Genomic DNA, 26,383 nt, shown 5'->3' on the forward strand with positions numbered 1-26,383 from the left:
TCTTTTCTGATTCCACACAAATCTTAAAATAATTTGTTCTAACTCTCTGAAGAAAGTCCATGGTATTTTGATAGGGATTGCATTAAACGTGTATATTGCCCTGGGTAACATTGACCTTTTCACAATATTAATTCTGCCAATCCATGAGCATGGAATATTTTTCCATCTCTTTGTGTCTTCCTCAATTTCTTTCAGAAGTGTTCTATAGTTTTTAGGGTATAGATCCTTTACCTCTTTGGTTAGGTTTATTCCTAGGTATCTTATGCTTTTGGGTGCAATTGTAAATGGGATTGACTCCTTAATTTCCCTTTCTCCAGTCTCACTATTAGTGTATAGAAATGCCACTGACTTCTGGGCATTAATTTTGTATCCTGCCACGATGCCAAATTGCTGTATGAGTTCTAGCAACCTTGGGTGGAGGCTTTTGGGTTTTCTAGGTAGAGTATCATGTCACTGGCGAAGAGGGAGAGTTTGACTTCTTCTTTGCCAATTTGAATGCCTTTAATGTCTTTTTGTTGTCTGATTGCTGAGGCTAGGACTTCCAGTCCTATGTTGAATAGCAGTGGTGAGAGTGGACATCCCTGTCTTGTTCCTGATCTTAGGGGAAAGGCTCCCAGTGCTTCCCCATTGAGAATGATATTTGCTGTGGGCTTTTCATAGATGGCTTTTAAGATGTTGAGGAATGTTCCCTCTATCCCTACACTCTGAAGAGTTTTGATCAGGAACGGATGCTGTATTTTGTCAAATGCTTTCCCTGCATCTAATGAGAGGATCATTTGGTTCTTGGTTTTTCTCTTGCTGATATGATGAATCACAATGATTGTCTTACGGGTGTTGAACCAGCCTTGTGTCCCGGGGATAAATCCTACTTGGTCATGAAGCATAATTTTCTTAATGTACTATTGGATCCTATTGGCTAGTATCTTTTTGAGAATTTTTGCATCCATGTTCATCAGGGATATTGGTCTATAATTCTCCTTTTTGGTGGGGTCTTTGTCTGGTTTTGGAATTAAGGTGATGCTGGCCTCATAGAACGAATTTGGAAGTACTCCATCTCTTTCTATCTTTCCAAACAGCTTTAGTAGAATAGGTATGGTTTCTTCTTTAAACGTTTGATAGAATTCCCCCTGGGAAGCCATCTGGACCTGGACTCTTGTGTCTTGGGAGGTTTTTGATGACTGCTTCAATTTCCTCCCTGGTTATTGGCCTGTTCAGGTTTTCTATTTCTCCCTGTTCCAGTTTTGGTAGTTTGTTGCTTTCCAGGAATGCGTCCATTTCTTCTAGATTGCCTAATTTATTGGCGTATAGCTGTTCATAATATGTTTTTTAAATCGTTTGTATTTCCTTGGTGTTGGTAGTGATCTCTCCTTTCTCATTCACGATTTTATTAATTTGAGTCTTCTCTCTCTTCTTTTTAATAAGGCTGGCTAATGGTTTATCTATCTTATTAATTCTTTCAAAGAACCAAGTCCTGGTTTTGTTGATCTGTTCCACAGTTCTTCTGGTCTCGATTTCGTTGAGTTCTGCTTGAATCTTTATTAACTCTCTTCTCCTGGGTGTAGGATCTATTTGCTGTTTTTTCTCTAGCTACTTTAGGTGTAAGGTTAGCTTTTGTATTTGAGTTCTTTCCAGTTTTTGAATGGATGCTTGTATTGTGATGTATTTCCCCCTCAGGACTGCTTTTGCTGCATCCCAAAGATTTTGAACGGTTGTATCTTCATTCTCATTAGTTTCCATGAATCTTTTTAATTCTTCCTTAATTTCCTGGTTGACCCTTTCATCTTTTAGCAGGATGGTCCTTAACCTGCATGTGTCTGAAGTCCTTCCAAACTTCTTGTTGTGATTTAGTTCTAATTTCAAGGCATTATGGTCTGAGAATATGCAGGGGACGATCCCAATCTTTTGGTATCGGTTCAGACCCGATTTGTGACCCAGTATGTGTTCTATTCTGGAGAAAGTTCCATGTGCACTTGAGAAGAATGTGTATTCAGTTGAGTTTGGATGTAAAGTTCCATAGATATCTGTGAAATCCATCTGGTCCAGTGTATCATTTAAAGCTCTCGTTTCTTTGGAGATGTTGTGTTTAGAAGACCTATCGAGTGTAGAAAGCGCTAAATTGAAGTCACCAAGTATAAGTGTATTATTATCTAAGTATGTCTTAACTTCGGTTATTAATTGATTGATATATTTGGCAGCTCCCACATTCGGGACATATATATTGAGGATTGTTAAGTCCTCTTGTTGGATAGATCCTTTAATTATGAGATAGTGTCCCTCTTCATCTCTCACTAGTCTTTGGGGTAAATTTTAGTTTATCTGATATAAGGATGGCTACCCCTGCTTTCTTTTGAGGACCATTCGAATGGTAAATGGTTCTCCAACCTTTTATTTTCAGGCTGTAGGTGTCCTTCTGTCTAAAATGAGTCTCTTGTAGACAGCAAATAGATGGGTCCTGCTTTTTTATCCAGTCTGAAACCCTGAGCCTTTTGATGGGGTCATTAAGCCCATTCACATTCAGAGTTACTATTGAAAGATATGAGTTTAGTGTCATCATGATATCTATTCAGTCCTTGTTTTTGTGGATTGTTCCACTGGACTTCTTCTTAAAGGGGAATTTTAAGAGTCCCCCTTAAAATTTCTTGCAGAGCTAGTTTGGAGGTCACATATTGTTTCAGTTCCTGCCTGTCTTGGAAGCTCTTTATCTCTCCTTCCATTCTGAATGAGAGCCTTGCTGGATAAAGTATTCAGGGTTGCATGTTCTTCTCATTTAGGACCCTGAATATATCCTGCCAACCCTTTCTGGCCTGCCAGGTCTCTGTGGAGAGGTCTGCTGTTACCCTAATACTCCTCCCCATAAAAGTCAGGGATTTCTTGTCTCTTGCTGCTTTAAGGATCTTCTCTTTATCTTTGGAATTTGCAAGCTTAACTATTAAATGTCGAGGTGTTGAACGGTTTTTATTGATTTTGGGGGGATCTCTCTATTTCCTGGATCTGAATGCCTGTTTCCCTTCCCAGATTAGGAAAGTTTTCAGCTAGGATTTGTTCCAATACATATTCTGGACCTCTGTCCCTTTCAGCACCCTCGGGAACTCCAATTAAACATAGGTTTTTCTTCCTCAGGCTGTCATTTATTGCCCTTAATCTATCCTCATGGTCTTTTGTTTGTCTCTTTTTTCCTCAGTTTCCCTCTTTGCCATCAACTTGTCTTCTATGTCACTCACTCGTTCTTCTGCCTCGTTAACCCTCGTCGTTAGGACTTCTAGTTTGGATTGCATCTCATTCAATTGATTTGTAATTTCTGCCTGATTGGATCTAAATTCTGCAGTCATGAAGTCTCTTGAGTCCTTTATGCTTTTTTCTAGAGCCACCAGTAGCTTTATAATAGTGCTTCTGAATTGGCTTTCTGATATTGAATTGTAATCCAAATGTTGTAATTCTGTGGGAGAGAGGACTGTTTCTGATTCTTTCTTTTGAGGTGAGGTTTTCCTTCTAGTCATTTTGCTCAGTGCAGAGTGGCCAAAAACAAGCTGTATTGGGAAAAGGAGAAAAAGAGAGGAGAGAAAGAAGGAAAGAAAAGAGAAAAAGAAAAAAGAAAAAAGTAAGAAAAAAGAGAAGAAAAAGAGAAAGAAAAAGAAAGAAAGGAAAAAACAGGGTAGGGAAAGCAAGCAAAAAAAAAAAAAAAAAGAAAGAAAGAAAGAAAAGAAAAAGAAAAAACCAACACGGGGTAGTATCTTCTGATTCTGTGTACTTTAAGTCCCTTGACTTCCCCTGGAACTTGTCCGTCCAGCTGGTCTTCTGGGGGAGAGGCCTGTTGTGCTGATTTTCAGGTGTTAGCACTTGGGGGAGCTGCTCTGCCCCTGCCTGGTGCAGGGCTCAGTGGGGGTTGTTTACCTCGTGAGGCCCCAGGAGGAACCACCACAGTGGCAGCAGCCATCTCTGGAGCCCTGGAGTCAGCTCCCGCAGTAACTACGGAGCTGATCTGCTCAGCTCGGGGCAGGAGCGTCCTCGCTGTCCTGGGCCCTCCTGGCCTCTGCCTGTCCCGGGGGGAGGCCGGATCCTGGGCTGTGTCCCGGCGCCCTGTGCTCAACGCCTGCGCTGTTGGATTTGCGCTTGCAGCCAGGAAGCCCCCTCTCTGCGGAGCCGCCTCCCGATCCCCTCCGAGCTGCTCCGGGTCCCGCCATGCGCACTCTCCCCCGGGCGCAGTTGCTCTGTTAGTGTCCCAGGGAGCCTGAGGGCATCCCTGCCCTCCTGGGGTCTTGCTCTAATTCCCTGCGAGCCCTTTTCTGTCCAGGAAGATTGGTGAAGCTCCTGCTTCTCCAGGACGGAACTTTTCTGTCCTGGGGACACTCCCCCCGGCCTTAGCCGGCTTCTCGCGGGGCCCCTCCCCCTTGGAGGCCTTTTGTTTCTTCCTCTTTTCCCGTCTTCCTACCTTGATAGAAGCGTGAACTCTTCTCACTGTAGCATTCCAGCTGTTCTCTCTTTAAATCTCAGGCCAAATTCGTAGATTTTCAGGATGATTTGAAGGTTATCTAGGTAATTTGGTGGGGACAGGTGACTTGGGGACCCTACTCTTCCTCCATCTTGCCCCTCCCCTCTGTTCTGTCAAATGTATTTCAATTAAAAAATTAATCTGGAAGGATAAGTGGGCAGAATCTTCTAAGAACTGTTTTAATAGGAAAGTTAGGAAATTCATTCTACTAGTTATCAAAACAAAAAAACTACAATAACTAAAACTGTCTAGGGGCACCTGGGTGGCTCAGTTGGTTAAGCGTCTCACTTTTGTTTTTGGTTTTAAGTCATGATCTCAGGATTGTGAAATCGAGCCCTGTGTCAGGCTCTGCTCTCTTTCTCTCTCCGTCCCTTCCCTTCCTCAAGAAAAAAAAAAAAAAAGTTCTTTGACATGAAATTTGATAGGTTAATGAAAAGAAAAAATGGCCCCTAACAGATTTTAGTACACTTAAAAACCTTAACTATATCTGGGGCAGTCCCGGTGGCTCAGCGGTTTAGCACCACCTTCAGCCTGGGGTGTGATCCTGGAGACCCGGGATCAGGTCCCATGTCATGCTGCCTGAATGAAGCCTGCTTCTCCCTCTGCCTCTGTTTCTGCCTCTCTCTCTCTCTCTCTCTGTGTCTCTCATGAATAAATAAAATCTTTAAAGAAAAAAAAAACCTTACTATATAATAAAGAAGACACCACAAGTCAATGAAGAAGGATGGAATACTTAACAAAGATAACCAGAAAAACTTCCTAAGACTGCATGAAATAAAATCGCATTAAATTCTAACATTCTTTACAATATTTATACCTAATTCTATACTTATACTAAACAAATTCCAAACATATTTCAGAGTTAGATGTTATAAACTCAAGAGGAAAATATGTGTGATTCCTTAACTCATCTCTGGAGGTGGATCACAACAATATCAGGTTTTTATATGTTATAAGAACAAAGGACAAATTGGGAAAATATTTGCAATAAATACGACAAAAATAGTATTCTATATTATATTCATACAATAAATATAACAAACTCAATAAACACTTATTGAAAGCTCACTATGTCACTATGTACTATTCCCAGTCACTATGCACTGGGATATATATATATATATATATATATATATATATATCAACAGAAATAGAGACAAAATACAAGAATGGGTAAATACAGAAAAAAATACAAATGACTAATGTCATTATGAAAAAAAAGTTCAGGGATCCCTGGGTGGTGCAGCAGTTTGGTGCCTGCCTTTGGCCCAGGGCGCGATCCTGGAGACTCAGGATCGAATCCCACGTCGGGCTCCCGGTGCATGGAGCCTGCTTCTCCCTCTACCTGTGTCTCTGCCTCTCTCTCTCTCTCTCTGAGTGACTATCATAAATAAATTTAAAAAAAATTAAAAAAAAAGAAAAAAAGTTCAATCTAAATAGTAATTAAATAAATGCAAATAAAACCAATAATGAGAAAGCATTACCCCTATCAAATTTGGCAAATATTTAAAATGTAAATCCAAATTTTGGTGAGGTTAGGTAAGAAAAGACATGTTCATATGTTGCTGAGTGGAGCTTTCTATAAAATTTCTGGGAAGAAATCTGGAAATTAGTATGGATGACCTTCAAAATGTTCATACCTTATAATGTGTGATTCTACTTCTAGGCAAATCTAGCTTAGGAAAATAATGTGAAATTGGGATAAAGCTTATAGACAAAAGACATTCATTTGCATTATAGCAAATAAAAAACCTAGAAACCTTTGAAACATTATAATGTTGTACCTAATAAAACTTAAAAAAAAACTACTTCCCCCCAAAATGCTTAATTTCACAGAAAAATGCTCATAATGTCTGCTACAGAAAAATCTAAGCTCATAAAAATATGATAAAAGCAGAATATTTCAAATTACAAAATCATGATGTTCACATATATCTATATAGGTTTAAATGTAAAAAACTGTCTAATAAGAAATACAATGAAATACTAAAAGTGGTTATCTCTGTTAAGATTGAGTAATTTTATTCTCTTAATTCCCTGTAATCATCACATATGACATTTATGATAAAAATTATTAGAAATTGAACAACATGAAGCAACAAAATTATACAAAGCATTTTATGGCACTTAAAAAGCATTTTCATACATACGGGTTCATTTTATTTTAACAAAACGCTATCGAGGTGTATAGTTGAAGAAACTGAGGCTCGGAGAAGTTAATAACTTGACAAGGTCACTTAGAAATAAGATGGGGGGCCAGGATTAGTGTAGGCAATCAATGTGAACTGAAGGCTGTGATGGGTTAACCCCTGAGAACAGGAAGACAAATAAGACAAGATGTCCACACACAGGAAGCCTAGAGTCCAGCAGAAGAGAGAGGCAAGAAGTGCAGCGCACATTACAGACTCTAAGAAAAGGACAGGTTCTGGTTTCAAAGGGATACATAAAGGAAAGAGTGGTTCATTTTATCCCACTGAGTCAGGGAAGTTTTGAGTTGCCACTTGTGAGAAGGTAATCAACAGGAAAAAATTGGCAGGAATATGGAAAGGGTATCACAGGCAAAGGGAGACAAGATTTAGTTTCTGGCTGGATATGGATGAGAAAGAAAAAAAAAAGTGATCTAAAATGACTCCCAGATTTCAAATTTGGATTGGATAGAAAGTAGCATCACTCAATGAGACAGGGAAAACAGAAGAATGGATCTGGGGAGAAAGATCGTAAGTTTGATTTCTGAAATAACACGTTTGAGATTTCTGTGGAGCCTTCCAGGAGAAACTAACATGCACTTGAACACAAGGATTTGGAGCTCAGGAAAGAATATCTGTGCTCAAGTCTGGGTTGTTTACGAGCATCTAAATGGTAGCTGATCCCATGGAAACAGGTAAGATCAGCCAGGTGGTCATGTAGAGTGAAGGACAGAGGCCAAGGTGGGGACCTGGGATTTAATGATATATAAGGATGAGCAGGGGAGACAGGAGGAACAGTAAGAGGCAGGGGAAAAATACAATGTCCTAAAAACCAAGGAAGAAATTACTTCCTATTTTCTTATAATTGCCAGGATATTTGTGGGCCATCATCAGCATTTTGCAGAAAGAAAAATAAATGAACACCAAATATGAATACAAATATCACTAGAAGAGTATTTCATTCCTTACTTCATCTCTGCTGATGAGTTCATTGGAAAAAGTGAGTCCAGGCATGAGACCTCTTTTCTTTAGCCAGAATATAGCAGCAAAAGATCCAGAGAAGAAAATCCCTTCTACAGCAGCAAAAGCCACGACTCTTTCCCCTGGGAGACATAAAATAGTTTTATTTTCTGAAATATCACATCTCGTAGACATTTTCAAGCTTCCATATAAAAAAATACATATTTTTACATATATTTATACCAATATCACAACTATTTTGCCAAGAAACAAAATCAATAAATTAGTGCCATGGCCAAGGGTCTTCAGAGAAGGAAATATGCTACCTCTACCTACTACAGCAGAAAAGTATGTAGGTATGTCTACTTCAAATTTTATGTCAGACATTGGACTCCTATAGGTCTTGGTATCTGGACAAAGGAGATCTTTTCCTACTCAAAGGAAAGAGGTGATTTATCTGCGCACCACACGTGCCTATGAGTATAGTACATGCATATAAGTGTGTGCGTGTATTGGGTAGAGAGTAGAAGATAAGTTTTTAGGACAAATGTCTCCTTCTTTATGGTTAAGGGAGGGGAGGTTGCTGAGGTTTTTATTTTTAGAAACCTAAGATATCTGACAGATTAGCAGTAAACATTTCACAAAACATTGTCATGCACCTACAATTTAAAAAAAGATGTAAGTCCAGCTAAGATAATAAGTATATCTATTGGATAAAATAACCCAGCACATAAGCAAAAATACTATCTCCTGCTAAATTTCAGGCCCAATTTCAGAGACTACTCACTGTTAGGCAAGGACTGTGCAGAAGTCCATCTCCTCAAAGGTCTATAATGGAACTATATCTGTAATACTGTCTCTAGGGGTTAATTATAAGTCTAACCCAAACAAATGTCACCACATTACATATGCTCAGGAGAAGTATTTATATATGTTTCTGTCTAGGGAGAAAGGTTTGGTTTATAAGACTGTGAGGATAAAAGGCAATGGAGTGCTTAAATGACAGGTCTGTTTCATCAATAACATCATAGCTTGTATCCCAGTACTGTCACACCAAACACAGAGTGGGTGCTTGATAAATGTGTTCTGAACTGAATCAGTGGAAAATATCTAGGCACCAGATGACAAACATTACTATTCATTCTATGAAAGCTGCTAAAATCTGATCCAGAATACTCAAAACTTTCAGAACAAAGGTAATTATAATATTTAAACTTCAAAAAGAAAGATGACTTAAATATTTCTGGCAGTCTGTAAATAGTGCTCTGGTTTGTCCTCATTCTTTTCTCTGATTATCTTAAATAAATCAAATCAGATTATATCAAATATTTGCCTATTAGAAGCCCAAAAGGTCAGAAAAACTTCTATAGCATTTCATTTTTACAGATACAATTTTAAGTCATTTTGAAAAAAATAACAGAAGAAAGGTAAATTAAATAAGTACTTACTGAGTATTGACTGTGTAGAAGGAATTAAGACACTTTAGTGTACTAAATACAAAATATAATAATAATCACTATGGTCTGCTGAGTCTTAAAAACAAAAACAGCTCTTTAGGAGCACCTGGGTGGCAGTCAGTTGGGTGTCTGCCTTCGGCTCAGGTCATGACCCTGTAGTCACAGGATCAAGTCCCGCATCGGGCTCCCTACTCGACAGGGCGTCTGCTTCTTCCTCTGTCCCTCACCCCACTTGTACTCTCTCTCTCTCTTTCTCAAGTAAATAAATAAAATCTTTTTAAAAAAATATTTTTTAGACTAGCTATATTTTTTAAGATGAAGATTCCTTATTTTAACATATAGATTGTATTTTCATCTTGCTATTAGTAAGATAATAGATAGTTACAATTGATGCATTCTTCATTGTCACATAAATGTAAGAGAACTAGACTATAACACAAACATTGTGAATAAGAGGACATTTTTATTTTAACTATTCTATGCATTCATGTAAATGCTATAGAATGAAAATCAGGACAAAAATCATTATAGAAGGCAATTCTTTTTGGAAAGAATTAAAGGATTAAGAGAGGTAAACTTTACAAATTTCAGGAGTAGATGTAAATTTAAAAGACTTCCAAAATATTTCTTCTAAAAGCTTTAATGAATGTGAAGGCCTTATGATTTTAGAGATGAGAAAGTACGATACAGTTTTTTTTAAGAGGTAACTTTATTTCTGCCATATTTCCTTTAACTTTTCATTTCAATAATTTCACTCAGAATGTATAGTTCTTTGTTATGTGGGTCCTACATAATGAAAGATTCTTGTGATGTACAAATTTATGTCTCCAGCAGATGCCCCACTGAGTACAGAGCCTAAGGTGGGGCTCAATCTCACAACCTTGAGATCATGACTTGAGTCAAAACCAACAGTCTGATGCTTAACAGACTGAGCCACCCAGCTCCCCACAAAGCCTATTCTTTAAAATGATACTCTCAATTATTTGTTCTCAGGGTCTTGTACAAAATATGTGAAATTCTAGCTTTTTTTTTTTTTTTGCATGTACAGTTGACCCCTGAACAACAAGGAGTTAAGAGTGCTAAGTCCTTGTGTAGTTATAAATCCATATATAATTTTTGACTCCCCCAAAACTTAGCTATAATAGCCTGCTGTTGACTGGAAGCCTTATAGATAACAGCCAACACCTATTTTTTTTTTTTTGTTTATATGCATTATATACTGTATTCTCAGAAATTTTTATTAAGAAAATCATAAGAGCTAAAAACTTTATAAATCCCCGGAGCCCAAGCAGTGTGAAGAAGAGGCGAGAACGACCCCAGGACCGGCCAAAGCCTGTGTGCTGCTGCATCCCCGCGTCCAGTGCTTACGTCTCGCCGCCGTCGCCACCATGCCCAAGAGAAAGGCTGAAGGGGATGCTAAAGGAGATAAAGTCAAGGTGAAGGATGAGCTGCAGAGAAGATCTGCAAGGTTATCTGCTAAACTTGTTCCTCCAAAGCCAGAGCCCAAGCCTAAAAAGGCCCCTGTAAAGAAGGGAGAGAAAGTACCCAAAGCTAAAAGGGGAAGGCTGATTCTGGCAAGGATGGAAATAACCCTGCAGAAAATGGAGATGCCAAAACAGATCAGGCACAGAAAGCTGAAGGTGCTGGAGATGCCAAGTAAAGTGTGTGCATTTTTGATAACTGTGTACTTCTGGTGACTGTACAGTTTGAAATACTATTTTTAATCAAGTTTTATAAAAATGCAGAATTTTGTTTTAAAAAAAGAAAATCATAAGAAAAAAGAGAAAATACATTTACAGTACTGTACTATATTTATCAACAAAATCTGCATATAAGTGGACCCACATAAGTCAAACCCACGTTGTTCAAGAGTCAACTGTAATGGGAAATGTTTATTCTTTTTTTGTCCCAAAAGTTTACACATTAGCCTATATGTTTTTCTGATCGCTGACATTTGTCCAAGTAAGCTATACAGACCTTTTTCTTTTAACCTTTTGACTGCTTTCACTCATTTCTCCTAACCCCTATGCTCCACTTCTTACAATCACCAATCTATTGTATCTATGAGCTTAGATTTTAGTTTTTAGTTTTTTTGTTCTTAGTTTTCACATATAAGAGAGATCATATAGTATTTGTCTTACCCTGTCTGACTTATGGCACTTAGCATGATACCCTCTAGCTCCATCCATGTTGTTGCAAATGGTGAGATTTCACTTTTTTTTATGACTAAATAATATGCCATTATTATACCCCCCACTACATTTTCTTTATCCATTCATCCATTGATGGGCACTCAGGTTGTTTCCTTATCTCGGCTATTATAAATAATGCTGCAATGAACATGGGGGTGCATATATCTTTTTGAGTTCATGTTTTAATTTTCTTCAGATAAATACCCAGAAGTTTTATGGTTTTGGGCCATACATTCAAATCTTTAATCTGTTTTGAGTTAATTTTTGTGTGTGGTGTAAGATAGCAATTCAGTCTCATTCTTTTGCTTGCAGTTGTCCATTTTTCTCAATACCATTTATTGAGAGGACTGTGTTTTCCCCATTGTATATTGTTGGCTCCTTTGTCATAAATTAATTGAACATATATGCATGGGTTTACTTATGGGCTGTCTATTCTGTTCCATTGATCTGTTTTTTATACCAATACAATAATGGTTTGATTATAATATCTTTGTAAGATAGTTTGAAATCAGGGAGCATTATGCCTCCAGCTTTATTCTTTCTCAAGATGTTTGCCTATTTGGGATTTTTTTGTGGTTCCATATAAATTTTAGTATTATTTGTTCTATTTTCTTGAAAAATACCATTGGAATTTTGATAGGGATTGCATTTAATCTGTAGATTGTTTTTGGTATAATGGACATTTTATTTTAGCAATATTGATTCTTTCAATCTGTGAGCATGGAATATCTTTCCATTTATTTGTGTCTTTAATTTCTTTTACTAATATCTTAGAGTTTTCAATATACAGGTCTTTCATCTCCTTGGTTAAACTTATTCCTAAATATTTTATTCTTGTTGATGCAACTGTAAATGGGATTGTTTAATTTCTCTGATAGCTCATTATTATCATATAGAAACAAGATATTTCTGTATACTAATTTTGTATCTTGCAACTTCACTGAACCTGTTTATTAGTTCTAATAGTTTTTTTTAATGGAGTCTTTAGGATTTTCTATATATAGCATGTCATCTGCAAATAGTGAGTTTTACTTATTCCTTTCCTATTTGGATGCCTTTTTTTTTTTTCTTGCCTAATTGCTCCAGCTAGGACTTCTAATACTATGTTGAATAAAAATGGCAAGAGTGGGCATCCTTGTCTTGCTCCTGATCTTGAGGAAAGGCTTTCAGCTCTTCACAGTTGAGTATGTTAGCTGTGAGTTTGTCGTACATGTCCTCTATCATGCTGAGGTATTTTTTCCTCCATATCTGCTTTCTTGGGTTTTTATGATAAATGGATATTGAATTCTGTTCAATGTTTTTTCTGCATCTGCAGCATGGGTTTGCTTGAGAGCAAGCAATATGGAGAATTTACCTAGAGCTCTGCTGTTGTCACATGGTGACTGCCATCCTCTTCAATTTTCTCTCTAGGTTGCTTTCTCTTTTTTTTTTTTTTTTTTAAAGATTTATTTATTTATTCATGAGAGAGAGACACAAAGAGAGAGGCAGAGACACAGGCAGAAGGAGAAGCAGGCTCCTCACAGGGAGCCAGATGTGGGACTTGAACCCCGATTCTGGGATCATGCCCCGAGCTGAAGGGAGATGCTCAACCCCTGAGCCACCCAGGCATGCCTCTAGGTTACTTTCTTTGGCAGTTATTGAAATACATGCCTGCTGTGAGCTTGTTCATCATTTTCCATTGGTATCTATCTATACTCTTTTCAATATGTATTGAACACCTTGATGTTTCTCTACTTTTGTCTTTAAAGCCAGCCAGTGTTTCTCAAACCATTTGTGAGAAAATCAGCTGGGTATAAAATGTTGATTCCTCAGTCCTCCCCAGGCCTTCTAAATCTCTCTGGTGAGGACCAGGATTCTGCAGGGTTTTTCTTCAAACTCTCAGATAATTTTTATGCACATTGAGAATGAACACTTTTCTCATTCTTCAAATGAACTGAAGGCATTGCAAACACATCTGTTTCTTCCCTAATATGTAACAGGCTTCCCCCATACCTTACTGTGCATCATTGGTTCTCAGTGTGTTTCTGTAAATCCACAGACTGAGGAGGTGTGTGGAGTCAAAACTATTTTTATAACAATGCTAAGGCATTATTATTTTTTTAACCACAATTCTCACATGAGTGTACTTTGTGATTTCCAGATACTACATGACATATCCACAATAATCTGAGGAGCCTGGTAAAATAGCCTTCCCTTTTCTAACTACACATCTGATTAAGACTGGATTTTCTTCATAACTATACGATAAACTACATCAATATTCTGCAACAATTTAATGTGGAAGGAGATTCAATCCAGTTGTCTTCTATTAAGTCAAACATTTAAAAGGTTTGCAAAATTTGGGGGAGGAGGGAAATAGTGTTTTTTCATAAATACATGCTATTAATAATAAAATATAATGGGTTATTACTGCTATTTTTAAATGCATTCATAAATATTTTAACTTTCCTGGTTTTAATTTATAATATGGAAGTAACCAGTAAACCACACCAACAGGAGAGTCCTCAATAAGTTTTAAGAGTACAAAGAAGTCCTGAAACCAAAAATTTTGAGACTTGCTTCCTCCATAATGAATAAAACCAGAAAGTAAAGATGACTAATTATGAAATAGATAAGAATGAGAGGTACTTAGAGCTAGATAAATGGAGTATCTGAATATTTTAAATTAAATATTTATTGAGCAAGTAATATGTATAGTTTTCCAGAAACTACATATTTGTTCCCTGAAAAAAATATGATTTTGACTTGCTTTAACTCTCTTAAATATTTATGAAAGCAGAGACAAATTATGATTGCTACAATATTTTTGTCAGATTCTATATGACTTCTCTTTACCTCTACTTATGTACTAATACCTTAACCTTTCAACTTTCAACTTATTAAATAAAATAGATAACAACTTTATATGATTTTATCACTGGTTCCTAAGCATTAGGAATAATGATTCTAAAAAGTGGATACAGAGACCTTCGTATCCTTTTCTATTCTGGGACTCTGATTAGTACCTGATAGTCACACCACATAAAAAGTGTTATGTCAACTGAGGCAAGTTTGATCATTTTTAAATTACAGCTACTTACCAAAAGTAGATTTTCTATCTTCTATCCATCGTAAGGCCCAATCTGCTTTTTTCTTAACATATGGCATTGTTTCAATTGCATTAAATAAAAATTCCCTGTAAAAACCAAAGGATTAATGGCAAAGTTATTCATTTTTCTTAATTGGAATAAATTTTCATTAGTTTAATCATCAATAATAACTGCAACTCTATGATATGCTACCGGATCTGTCGTTTTTCTATATTTTGCATGCCCACAAAGTTAAGAAATGAAACTAAAATTCAAATTAGCGATTTGGATCTGGTCTGACACAAAATTGACTAAAGTTAATATTCATATGTGGTTTCACTCATATGTGGAATATAGAAATAATGGAAGGGATTATAAGGAAAAGGAGAGAAAATGAGTGGGGAAAAGACAGAAGACAAACCATGAGAGCAGAAGACAAACCATGAGAGACTCCTAACTCTGGGAAACAAAGGGTTGCAGAAGGGGAGGTGGAGGGGAAGGTGGGGTAACTGGGTGATGGGCACCCAGAAGGCCACTTGATGGGATGAGCACTGGGTGTTATACTATATGTTGGCAAGGTGAATTTAAGTAAAATATTTAAAGAAATAAAGTCAGTATTCAATTTCTAAAAAGAATGTGCAGTTTTTAAAGCTATAATACCCAAAGATGAACTGGTTCTATACAAGTTTTTTAACCCAACACATTATTAAACAATAAAAAGCATTTGAATAATTTTTCCCTGACATTTGGTTTTGGAGTAAATTCTGCTCTTAACATAAGCAATAGCACAAGCCTCTGTAAATAAAATCCCAGTGGTAATACCTTTTCTTGGGATCTCTGATGTAAGTGTCTATTAGCAAACTGTACATCTCTGAGTGGACATTCTCGATGAGAATTTGAAAGCCATAGAAACAGCGAGCCTCTGGAACCTGTACCTCCTGACTAAAGCGCTCCACCTACAAAAATAAGGGAAACATATCCAATTCTGTGGGCTCTAATTAAACACTGCAAATCAGAATCTGGACATCAGAATCATCACTTAAAAATTACCTGTCATGCCAAAAATAGGTTAGACAGAATTTATAGGTTATTTTAAGCAGTATTATCTATTAACCTTTTACAATAAATTAGTTGCCTAATGTATTCTCAAGCAATTAAATTAATTGACCTGATAGGTGGAGATACTTCCTATAAAGCCAAGTATTTTAGAATGGCTATCAAAAATAATTACTTTGCATTGTAAAATTGACCTTAGGTCTTTATTTTCCCCAAAAGCAGACAGATCGATTGAAGCCCCTTCTATCTAATTCTCTTTAACAAGAAGGTAAGCCTCCTGGCCAACCATGATACAAGTTTAAAAATGGGGAGCCAGAGTACAGTGCCTTATTACAGAGCTCCAGAAGGGTTTTTAATGTGCAAGCTCTCTATTAAGATTACTACCTAAGGGTAAAAATTGAAATCATGTCTACGCATTTTAAGTTTTGATTGGTACAATATGTTTGATTTCATGATATTTTGCTGGTCAAATGGGAGAAATCTATCCTTTTCTTTGACACTTCATCAGAAAAACACCTCTGAAAGTTAAACTCTATCTAGTTCATTTCTTAGAAGTCGTTTTTCAGGCTTAGTCTACTTGTCTTACTGCCATTATCACCATTTAGCTGCTGAATGAGAACAGAAATAAAACAAAAATCTTACCAAATTTTCATTCACAATTCCATCACTGGCTGCAAAAAAGGCTAATATGTGAGAGATAAAATACTTCTCATCTGATTTAAGCTTGTTCCAGTGAGGGAGATCCTTTGATAAGTCAACCTGAAATAAAAAGATTTTCAAAAATTTCAACTTGGTGTTTAATTCTTCTTAAAGTGTTTGGAAAACTAACTTCTATCTCAACGTTGGGGATGGCCATCTCATTAGCAGTAATGAAATGAAAAAGGAAGAAAAGGAAAAAAAAGTTAACATAACTGTTATAGACTGAATGTTCATGTCCTCCCCCGCCCCCACACCCCATTCACATATTTGAAACTAATGCCCAGTGTGATGGTATTTGGAGGTGCAGTCTTTGGAAAGTTATTAGGTCATGAGGGTGGAGCCCTCATGAATGGGATTAGTGCCCTTATAAAAGAGCTGTCAGAGAGCTTCCTCATCCCTTCTGCCATGTGAGAACGCAAAGTATAAGCAGATATCTCTGAACCAGGAACTGGGACCTCACCAGATACCAAACCTGTTAGAGACTTGATCTTGGAATTCCCAGCCTCTAGAAATGTGAGAAATAAAATTCTGTTGTATGTAAACCATCCAGTCTAAGGTATTACTATAGCAACCCAAATTGACTAAGACTATTACAAAAGAACACAATACAATAAAAGTATTATGAAGGGCTCTATATTCTGGCTAATTGAGGCAGAATAAACTAGTGACTTTCAGCAGCCATTGCTTTACCATGACATATAATTTACTGTAGTGTTAAATTAGCTACCTGTTAAGCAATAGTAGCTGCTATTGTATTGCCAGCTAATCTACTTTTATACCCAGAAAGTAGTATCTGGAATGTAACAACCTAGGTTATAAAGCAATTTACAGGTATGGCTTTCTCTGGAAATAGAAATATTTTTGAAAATGGGGGGGGGGGGCCTCTGGGTGGTCAAGTCAGTTGGGCATCTGACTTCAGCTCTGGTCATAATCTCAGGGTGATAAGATCGAACCCCACATCAAGCTCCATGCTCAGTGGAAGGTCTGCTTGAGATTCTCCCTCTCCTGCTCCCTCTCCCTCTGTCCCTCTCCAACTCTGCTCTCTTGAATAAATCAATCAATCTTAAAAAAAAAAAAAAAAAGTGTTGGCAATACAATGGAGTTGGGGGGCATACTTGTATATATCTTTTAAAACATGTAAACTAAATATCAGGTCTTATTCTCTTAAGAGCTCAATCAGGATTAACTGACAGACACCTTCCTAGTTTTTATATATTATACTCCTGATATGAAATTTTATACTATAATATACTCATTCCTAAATATTAAACTTACCTTGTCAACCATTCACTTCAAAAAGCCTTATAAATTTCATTTATATTACATTGGTCATCTCCCATTCTTAAAATGTAAACATTCCTACTCAGCTTTTTCTCCTCTAAATAAATTCTCAATTCTACTTTCTAAATATTGATTCCAAACTACTAGTTATTAGAATTGTCTGGCAGCTTTAAAAGAAAAACACAAAATCCTAGACCTTTTTCTTCTGAATCAAGGTTTCTGATAATTGGTCATATTTAGAAATAAAGCTACACCACAGATAAAACAATGAAGTCTAAGGTTGACATAATTTGTTTAAAGGAAAAATACATGGAACTATATGTGTTTCATTTCCTTTTAAAATGTGTAAACAGGGATGCCTAGGTAGCTCAGAGGTTGAGCATCTGCCCTCGGCTCAGGGCGTGATCCCAGAGTCCTGGGATCAAGTTCCACGTCAGGCTCTTTGCATGGAGCCTGCTTCTCCCTGTGCCTGTGTCTCTACCTCTCTCTCTCTCTCTCTCTCTTTCTCTGTCTGTCTCTCATGGATAAATAAATAAAATCTTTTTAAAAAATAAAATTAATAAAATAAAATGTATAAACAAAATATGTACCACCTTTGTATTTTAATTTTTTAAATCAGTGTTTTTTAGTTATAATACAACATGTATTACATTTGCTAAAAGATGCAAGTACTTTACAAATGAATTTTAAGAAGCCCAAGTATCACAAGTAGCTTTTTAACATGATGAATGAAAAAGCCACCTGTGTACTCCATTTATTCTGTTAACCATATCTAAAAAAACACATCCTAAAAACCACAGTTAAAAATAGTCAGGTGTGTCAAGCAGTATGACCCAATTAGAAAATACTGAGTTTTTACTTTGTTTTGGATTTTTTGCTTTTTGTTAACTAAGTATAACAAAGATGTTACCAATATAACATAAGTGGATAAATGGGTAAAATTAGTGTAATCAAAGCTTCAAAAGTTGGTGTCTTCTGATTTCTACTATAACTCTCCTTCATTCTGTGTGAAATAGCTTATATTTATTTAGTGCTTACTAAATGCCATGTGACATTCTAAACATCTCATTATTCTCATTCATGAACTTCATCTCATTAATTCTATTCATGAGATTCATCTCAGTAATCCTTATAATAACCCAGTTAGCCAGGTATTATTAGCTCAATTTTCCAATGAGGATACACAGAGAGGTTAAGCAATTTTTCCAGTTTCATAGCTAGTAAGTGGTAGAGTCAGATTTTGTACCTAGGCATTCTGGCTCCAGAGTCTGCATTCTCAACAGTGTGTGCTTACGTGTATGAAAACAATCTTCTGAAAAATAGGGAGATCCAAATATAACTATCTAAATAGATCTATTCATTTATCTATGTATCTAGATAAGTGAACACATACACACAGAGAAAGATGAAGACAATGACTATGTGTTCAATTAGACTACAGAGCAACCACTTACATGACCAACTGTCTTTACCAAACCAGCAGGTATTTCCTCATTTATTGTGTTCAAATCATTGTCTAGATGGAAAATGCTGACCTAACATACAGCATACTACAACAGTCCCGGCTGCTGAGGCAGCAGTGCCAGACTGGATGTGACTGAGGACAGGGTAGCCTAGGAGGAGCTCTGGCTGGCAGCTTAGAAGAGAGTGCACTGCCTGAGCAGGCAAATTCTCTCCCACAGCTCTTTCTGCATAATCAGGTAAGTCATTGAAAAGCAGGGTCCCTAGGGCTTTCACTCTCATTTTTTGGCCATAGCACAATTTTATTTATTCTGCTGGCCATAAGTAAAAACTAATCTTATTTGGTCATAGGAAATCAAAAGGCTATTTAAAAATAGAAAATGTTCTAAAATACATTGGAAGTAAAAACCTGGCAGACTGAGAAGCCATTTTTGCAGCGGGAAACGTGTTTATAGACAGCAGTCTACACATAAAACATTGGAGAACACTGTATTTAATTTCAGTAATTTCAGATACTATTGTATATAACTGATTTTATTCAGTTATATGTATCTTACAATATAAGTTAACATTTTTCAATGTCACATGACAGAAGATATGAACACTACTATGGGGTGTGCCTGCTGGCAAAGGTGATGCCACTTACCTCTTCTGCAGTCCAGAAAGATGCCTGTGCCTGTTTATACATTTTCCAAATATCAGGGTATTGAATTGGAAAGATGACAAATCGGCGAGAACTCTTTCGTAGGAGTGGCTCTTCATCTGATTTCACTTCATTTTCATTGGTATCTGAAGATAACCTCTTTGAAAATAAAGTACAAACATCCATTTTGTGTAGACATGCCCTCGTTATTCATATCTAAACACATACTGGGGGTAATTTGAGAGACAGCACAGGTTGAGGAGCCCATCTGCCTGGGTTGAATCCTTTACTATTATCTGGAACCTGGTTAATAGTGTTTGGTTAGTCGTGTAACCACAGAAAGTTGCTTCTCTGAGCTTTGGTTTACCCTTATCAGTAAAATGACCCTTACTCTGTAGGTTAAACTTGATGATTAAAAGTGCTTTAAATGGAGCCTGGTGCATAATAAGCATGCAGCAAAATTGTCATTATTGGTATTTTAAGATAAGCACAAAACTAAATCCATAAATGTTATGGTGGGCAAATTTCTAAGTTTGTGTATAAAATGTCCCTTCAGTGCCTTTTTTCAGAGATCAGATGCTGGTATGAATAGGCTACTATTATAAACTTCTTTATTTATTTTTAAGAGATTTTTAAATTTATTAATTTAAGATAGCACCAGCAGGGGGAAGGATGAGAGGGAGAGGGAGACGCAGACTTCCCACTGAGCAGGGTGCCTGACCCCAGGACCCCTGGGATCATGACTTAAGCCCATCTGCCTTGCAGATGCTTAACTGACTGAGCCACCCAGGCACCCCTACTTTCCTATTTTAATTCTTTCTAATCTGAACTATTGTAAAACTTACCTGAAAACTCCTTACCAACAATTTAGCAACCTTTGTTCATCTGAACTTTCCCATATACCAATCTGCTATTACTATTTACTTGTTAGCATTACTACAGATGGTCTCACTGTGGACTGGCTCAAAGCTTTGTAGAATCCAGTGAGAAGCACATACTTATATATACATGACTTGGAAATGATAGCATTCCAAAAGGGGACAGGGCCAGATATGTATGTATACATATACATATATCAGAACTATCAGAAGAGTTATACCTTGCATAAGAATGAATATACACAAAGTATATACAATTAGGCTAAAAATGTATAAATAAATGTATACACAAAGTATATACAATTAGGCTAAAAATTGGCATATATTTAAAATCTGGACGCCTAACTCAAACTGATGGTGTCTCTCTCCAGTGTCAGGCCAATCACATTTCTTCATCCTTATCATTGCTTCCACCAACCACACCTCTCCAAAGCAAGTGCGCTAAGGCAAGGCAAGATGAGAAAAAGACTCAAAATCAAAATCAAAGCCTGAGGCTATACAGATCCAGGTAGGGCTTGCACACTGCACACATACTGTCATCATAGTAGAGAGACTGTCTTATTTTGTAACTACTTATTTGAAGGTGTAGGCCTCCCCAGATAAAGAACTTGAGCCCTGGAGAGTAGCAACTACTTTTTATTTATTATGGCATTCCCAAACATAACATCAATAAACGTTAGCTAAGTAAGTGAATGGGCGGCTAATTTCTCTTTATCCTGTGCTTGGGCTACTGGATACCTTTTGAATTTAACATATGACCACAATACATCAGTGAGATAACCATCAATCAAATCAAGCCTTTGCTAAGTACTCCCATATCTCCCTTGTTCCCATCACCCTAAAGGCCTGGATTAAACACATAACTCACTGCATACCTTACATAGTACACAACTCACTGCAATTTAATTCCTTGTTATCCATTTAGAGTCCCCTCCAAACTATGCTTCTTGAGAGTAAAAGGTAACTTTACTTTTGTGGAACCCCTAGAACCTGACATATGACCTGGCATGTAGTTGACATTCATTTCCCCAAATATTTGAGCAAATTTTTAAAATAGAAGCTGTCAAGTTTTTTGTTTGTGTTGCCTTTATATATTTTGTCCCTGGGGTACATTCAGAGCTGGAACTCCTTACCTTCACTGTATTTGCTATGTGAACCATCATATGCAGTAACTCTTTGGTACCAAGCACCCTGGCCCTGAAGGGAGTTTTTAAATGCTGATTAAATAACTTATCAATGTCACTATCTATGAAACTGCTGAAGACTAGCATCTTTCAGTTAGAATGAAAGTCATTTTTCTATGTAACATTCCTCCTGTTCCGTTCTGATAATATGTACGTTGTTAAGAAGTTGGATTAGCAGAGCATTATGCAAGAGTCTAAATTGAGCTAAAGATGATATATTGCTTATTTTCATGATGTCTTTAAAAATCCACACACATTTTAATCAATATCAGGAGGACCACACATCCCAAAGCTCTAGGATCTCTAGAATATCCTCTATGGACCTGAGCTAACAACTCATATTTTAGAAGAGAAAACAACGTGGAAAAAAAGACATGATGTCATATGATAGTTTTAAAGAATTGGAAGTAACTTTCTAAGTTTGGACTTTACCATATGTGGGGGACAATGGAAGAAGAAACCAGAAAGCAATCAGAGACTATCCAAATGTGTTCTGAAGAACTCTGCAGTCCCTCTAATGTCACAAATGCTAGATTAAGATCTCACTATGAAATGTGTTAAGCTGTTAAAATAGTGGTAAAAAAAATAACAGATATATTCCAAAATACACAGAAAGCCACCAATCCTTGTGTTTCCAGGCTGCCATCTTTCTTTTTTTTTTTTTTTCTTTCTTTCTTTTTTTCTGGATGACCTCAGATAAAAGTTTTTCTAGCCATCTCTGCTTAATTGAAGACTGCATAAGATTTAGAGAAAGGTAGTTAAAAAGAAAACAAAACAACAATAAACCCTGTAACCATTTGTATGTGTTTTTCAGAAGTGAACTAAGGGGCATCTAGGTGGCTCAGTCAGTTAAGCAGCTGACTCTTGGTTTCATCTTGAGTCATGATCTCAGGGTCATGGGATCAAGCCTCGCCTCAAGCTCTGTTGTTGCTCAGCGGGGAGTCTGCTTAAAGGTTTTCTCCTTCAGTCTCTCTCCCTCCCCACCACTCTCTCTGTCAAATAAGTAAATAAATCTTTTTTAAAAAATCACTTATCAAGGGATCCCTGGGTGGCGCAGCGGTTTGGCGCCTGCCTTTGGCCCAGGGCGCGATCCTGGAGACCCAGGATCGAATCCCACGTCGGGCTCCTGGTGCATGGAGCCTGCTTCTCCCTCTGCCTGTGTCTCTGCCTCATTCTCTCTCTCTCTCTGTGACTATCACAAAAAAAAAAAAAAAAAAAAAATTTAAAAAAATCACTTATCTAGAAATGTGGTCAGATTAGAAATTACAGGGGGAGAGAACAATGAAAAGATCATTATCCTACCCAAATCTTGCCTGTACCAGGGTACCAGATGTAGAAACACAAAAGAAAGCTGCTTTAAGAGATATTCAGAAAAAAAGAGAGAGAGAGAGAGAGAGATTCAGATTCAGAAGTAGAATTAATCATTCTTGCTAAAAAATTTGGATTTTGGAGAATGGAATAAAGAAGAGTTGAAGGTGTCCTTGAGATGTCCAACAACTGGATGATCACAGCAAGAAGTAAAGACACAAAGTACTCAGCATCTGGAGAATAACTGAATAAATCAGACAAAAACTTTTGCATCTCATATTAGATGTTTAATAAAAGCTTGATTTGAATGAACTCCCCCACCAACCCCAGCTACAACAACAATAGTTACAAACACAACAGTCTTTAAAAGTTCAACTTGGTCAATAAAAAACATAATTCGATCAGTTTGAAGATATCCAGTAGGCAGCTAAAAATATAACACTACAGCAGATGAATGGTGGCCATCCATCCCACTATTAGTCACCAAAGGGGTTATCCAGGGAGAAAATATAGAGAAACAGCACAGCTGAGGATGCAGCCGAGAAAATGCTGACATTTGAAAGGGCAGGTGGAAGAAGAGGAACCAGCTGGGATTAAAAGTGACCGAGGTGGATATAGGACAATCAAAAGCAAAGGCAGAAGTGATTTGATTTGGCTAAAGCCATTTCTGTCAACAGACAAAACAGAGAAGAATTCTGTGAAGAATCCACACTCTGGATATCAATCAGGGTAAGAGGTTAGTTAGGAATTAATTCTGCGGGCCAAATATTTTCAAACATCTGGGGGATTGAGAGGCTCATACTCCAACTCTAACTACGTGCCCCTAACCCCCAGGTACTGGTATTCACTGTAGGGCTGTTTGAAAAGCATTCTTCTGGATAGTAATAGAGAGTTTCTGAATATGAATTATCATGTATAGGGGTGGCATCAGGAGGATTCATTGGCTATCTATCCAGGATGAGCTGGAAAAGGAAAAAAAAAAAACAAAACATAGATTTTGGTAGCAACCATGGTATTGATCTCAGGGGTGCAAATGGTAGCCTGATTTTTTTTTATTTAGTTTTTTTCAAGTTATTTAAATTCTGGTTAGTTAACATAAAGTACAATATTGGTTTCAGGAGTATAATTTAATGATTCATTACTTACAGCATCCAGTGCTCATCACAAGTGTCCTCCTTGGTACTCATTATTGATTTAGCCCACCCTCTGACCACCTCCCCTCAATCAACCCTGTTTGTTCTCTATAGTTAAGAGTCTCTCTTATGGTTTGTTTGCCTCCTCTCCATTTTCCCCCTTTCCTACATTCACCTGTTTTATTTCTTAAATTCCACATGAGTGAAATTCTATGGTATTTGTCATTCTCTGACTTATTTTGCTGAGCATGATGCTCTCTAGCTCCATTCACATCATTGCAAATGGCAAGATTTCATTCTTTCTGATGGCTGAGTAAAATTCCATTATATGTATCGCCACATCTCCTTTATCCATTCATCAGTTGACAAATATTTGAACAAATTTCATAAATTGGCTGATTGATAATGCTCCTATAAACATCAGGGTGCGTATGTCCCTTCAAATCAGTATTTTTTGTAGCCTCTGGGTAAATACCTAGTAGTGCAATTGCTGGGTCATTGGGTAGTTCTATTTTTAATTTTTTGAGGAACCTCCATCTGTTTCCCAGAGTGGCTGTATCATTTTGCATCTCACCAACAGTATAAGAGGGTTCCCCTTTCTCTGCATCCTTGACAAACATGTTGTTTCCTGTGTTGTTAATTTTAACCATTCTGACAGGTGTGAGGTGGTATCTCATTGTAGTTTTGATTTGTATTTCCCTGATGATGAATAATGTTGAGTATCTTTTCATGTGTCTGTTGGGCATCTATATGTCTTCTTTGGAAAGATGTCATGGCAGCCTGAATTAAGATGTGGTGGTTAGGGCAACCCGGGTGGCTCAGCGGTTTAGCGCTGCTTTCAGCTCAGGTTGCCATCCTGGAGACCCGGGATTGAGTCCCACGTTGGGCTCCCTGCATGGAGCCTGCTCCTCCCTCTGCCTGTTTCTCTGCCTCTCTCGCGCGCGCTCTGTGCCTCTAGTGAATAAATAAATAAAATCTTAAAAAATAAAATAAAATAAAAATCTTAAAGATGTGGTGGTTAGCATGAAAAAAAGCTGCTTCAACAGGGCTTTGCCAGCCTATGGAATGGGATGCTTTTGGTGGGAATTGAGACAGTCTCAAGAGTTTTTACTTGAGAGGAGTGACAGAGGCACTGGTTTAGTGAAGGATTAATTTAGCAATGGTAAAAAGAGTTAAACAGTGGGTAAGACTGGAGGTAAACAAGTCATTGTAGCTTCACAGTTATGAAGTATAAGACCCTGAAATAAAGTTCAGAACACAGAAGCATTTCTTGGCAACATTCCACTGTGTCTTCCAGAATGGTGCCTCTAGTTCCTGTCTGCCTTAGTTTCTGGTCACTTCATCCCAAGAGGATATGCCAGAACAGATTCCCCAGCTAGTACTCACCATCCCCTGGAGTAGGCCGGCATGCTACAGCCCTCCTTCTCAATCCAGCCTCAATTCCACCATTTTCATTTGTTTACCTTGGCCTCTCTTCTCAGGTAAGAAGACTACTGGATATTGTTACAGTCATACACTATTTGTATTTGCCCAGGTGTCACTTTCATTGTCATTTTCTATTCCCAACAGAAATATTGGCCTACCAGCAAGAAATCAGTCTTAAGCCCAGCTCTGCTATTGAATCATGTGGTCCTGGGCATGTCAATTTATCTTTTCTGGCCTAAACTTTCTTATCTTGAAAATAGGGACTATCTAATCAATTAGATTAATGATGGTTAACTTTGAGAAATTGATGAAAGCTAAGGACCCCTTTCTCAGGAAATTCATAAACCTCCTCCAAGCTCATCTACGAACCCTTCAAAGAAGTGCTTCTTAAAAAGTGTGAATCAGTATCACCTGACGTCCTTGTTAAAATTGCTGTCCCAGACCCTCCCACGAGATCTTGATTTACCTTGTCTGGAATGTAGGCCCAGTAATCTACATTTTTTACAACTCCAGGTTGACTCTAATGCAGATGGCCTATGCTGAACCATCTAGAACCATCTATCTAGAGAAACAAAGTGCTTGAGGCATTCTTGTGACTCAAGTTAAAAACTTTTGGACCAGATGCTCACTAGAATTCATTCTAGAGTTAAAATCTGCCTCTTTGTGGGCCTATGACATTGAGAAAGGGATAATAAGTAAAAGTTAACTTCCATGGGGCACCTGGGTGGCTCAGTGGTTGAGTGTCTGCCTTTGGCTCTGGTCATGATCCTGGGGTCCTGGGATCGAGTCCTGCATTGGGCTCCCACAGCGAGCCTGCAACTCTGCCTCTCTCTCTCTGTGTCTCTCATGAATAAATAAATAAAATCTTAAAAAAAAAGTTAACTTCCAGGTGTTGAGTCTGAACAGTGTTGGTGCCATTAGCAGAAAAAGACAAGTCTGAAATGTCCTTTTCAAGTGACGAAA

The 26,383-nt window shown here is 37.5% G+C and overlaps 1 protein-coding gene across 6 annotated transcripts in view; it reads right to left on the bottom strand.

Moving 5' to 3' along the window:
- Positions 1-26,383, bottom strand: part of RRM2B (ribonucleotide reductase regulatory TP53 inducible subunit M2B) — a 64,103-nt gene that overhangs the window by 35,624 nt on the left and 2,096 nt on the right. For all 6 annotated transcript variants that reach the window (XR_013351455.1, XM_077846833.1, XM_077846832.1 and 3 more), the window contains exons 2-6: positions 19,496-19,651; positions 16,051-16,167; positions 15,175-15,308; positions 14,365-14,459; positions 7,645-7,778 (exon numbers count right to left, since the gene is read on the bottom strand). Coding sequence is in view for 5 of the 6 variants with exons in the window: in XM_077846833.1 (XP_077702959.1) it covers positions 7,645-7,778; positions 14,365-14,459; positions 15,175-15,308; positions 16,051-16,167; positions 19,496-19,651 (636 nt within the window). In the remaining variant the exon portion in view is untranslated. The remainder of the gene's footprint in view (positions 1-7,644; positions 7,779-14,364; positions 14,460-15,174; positions 15,309-16,050; positions 16,168-19,495; positions 19,652-26,383) is intronic.

Source organism: Canis aureus, chromosome 14 (assembly GCF_053574225.1).
Source record: "Canis aureus isolate CA01 chromosome 14, VMU_Caureus_v.1.0, whole genome shotgun sequence".
NCBI classification, from domain to species: Eukaryota; Metazoa; Chordata; class Mammalia; order Carnivora; family Canidae; genus Canis; species Canis aureus.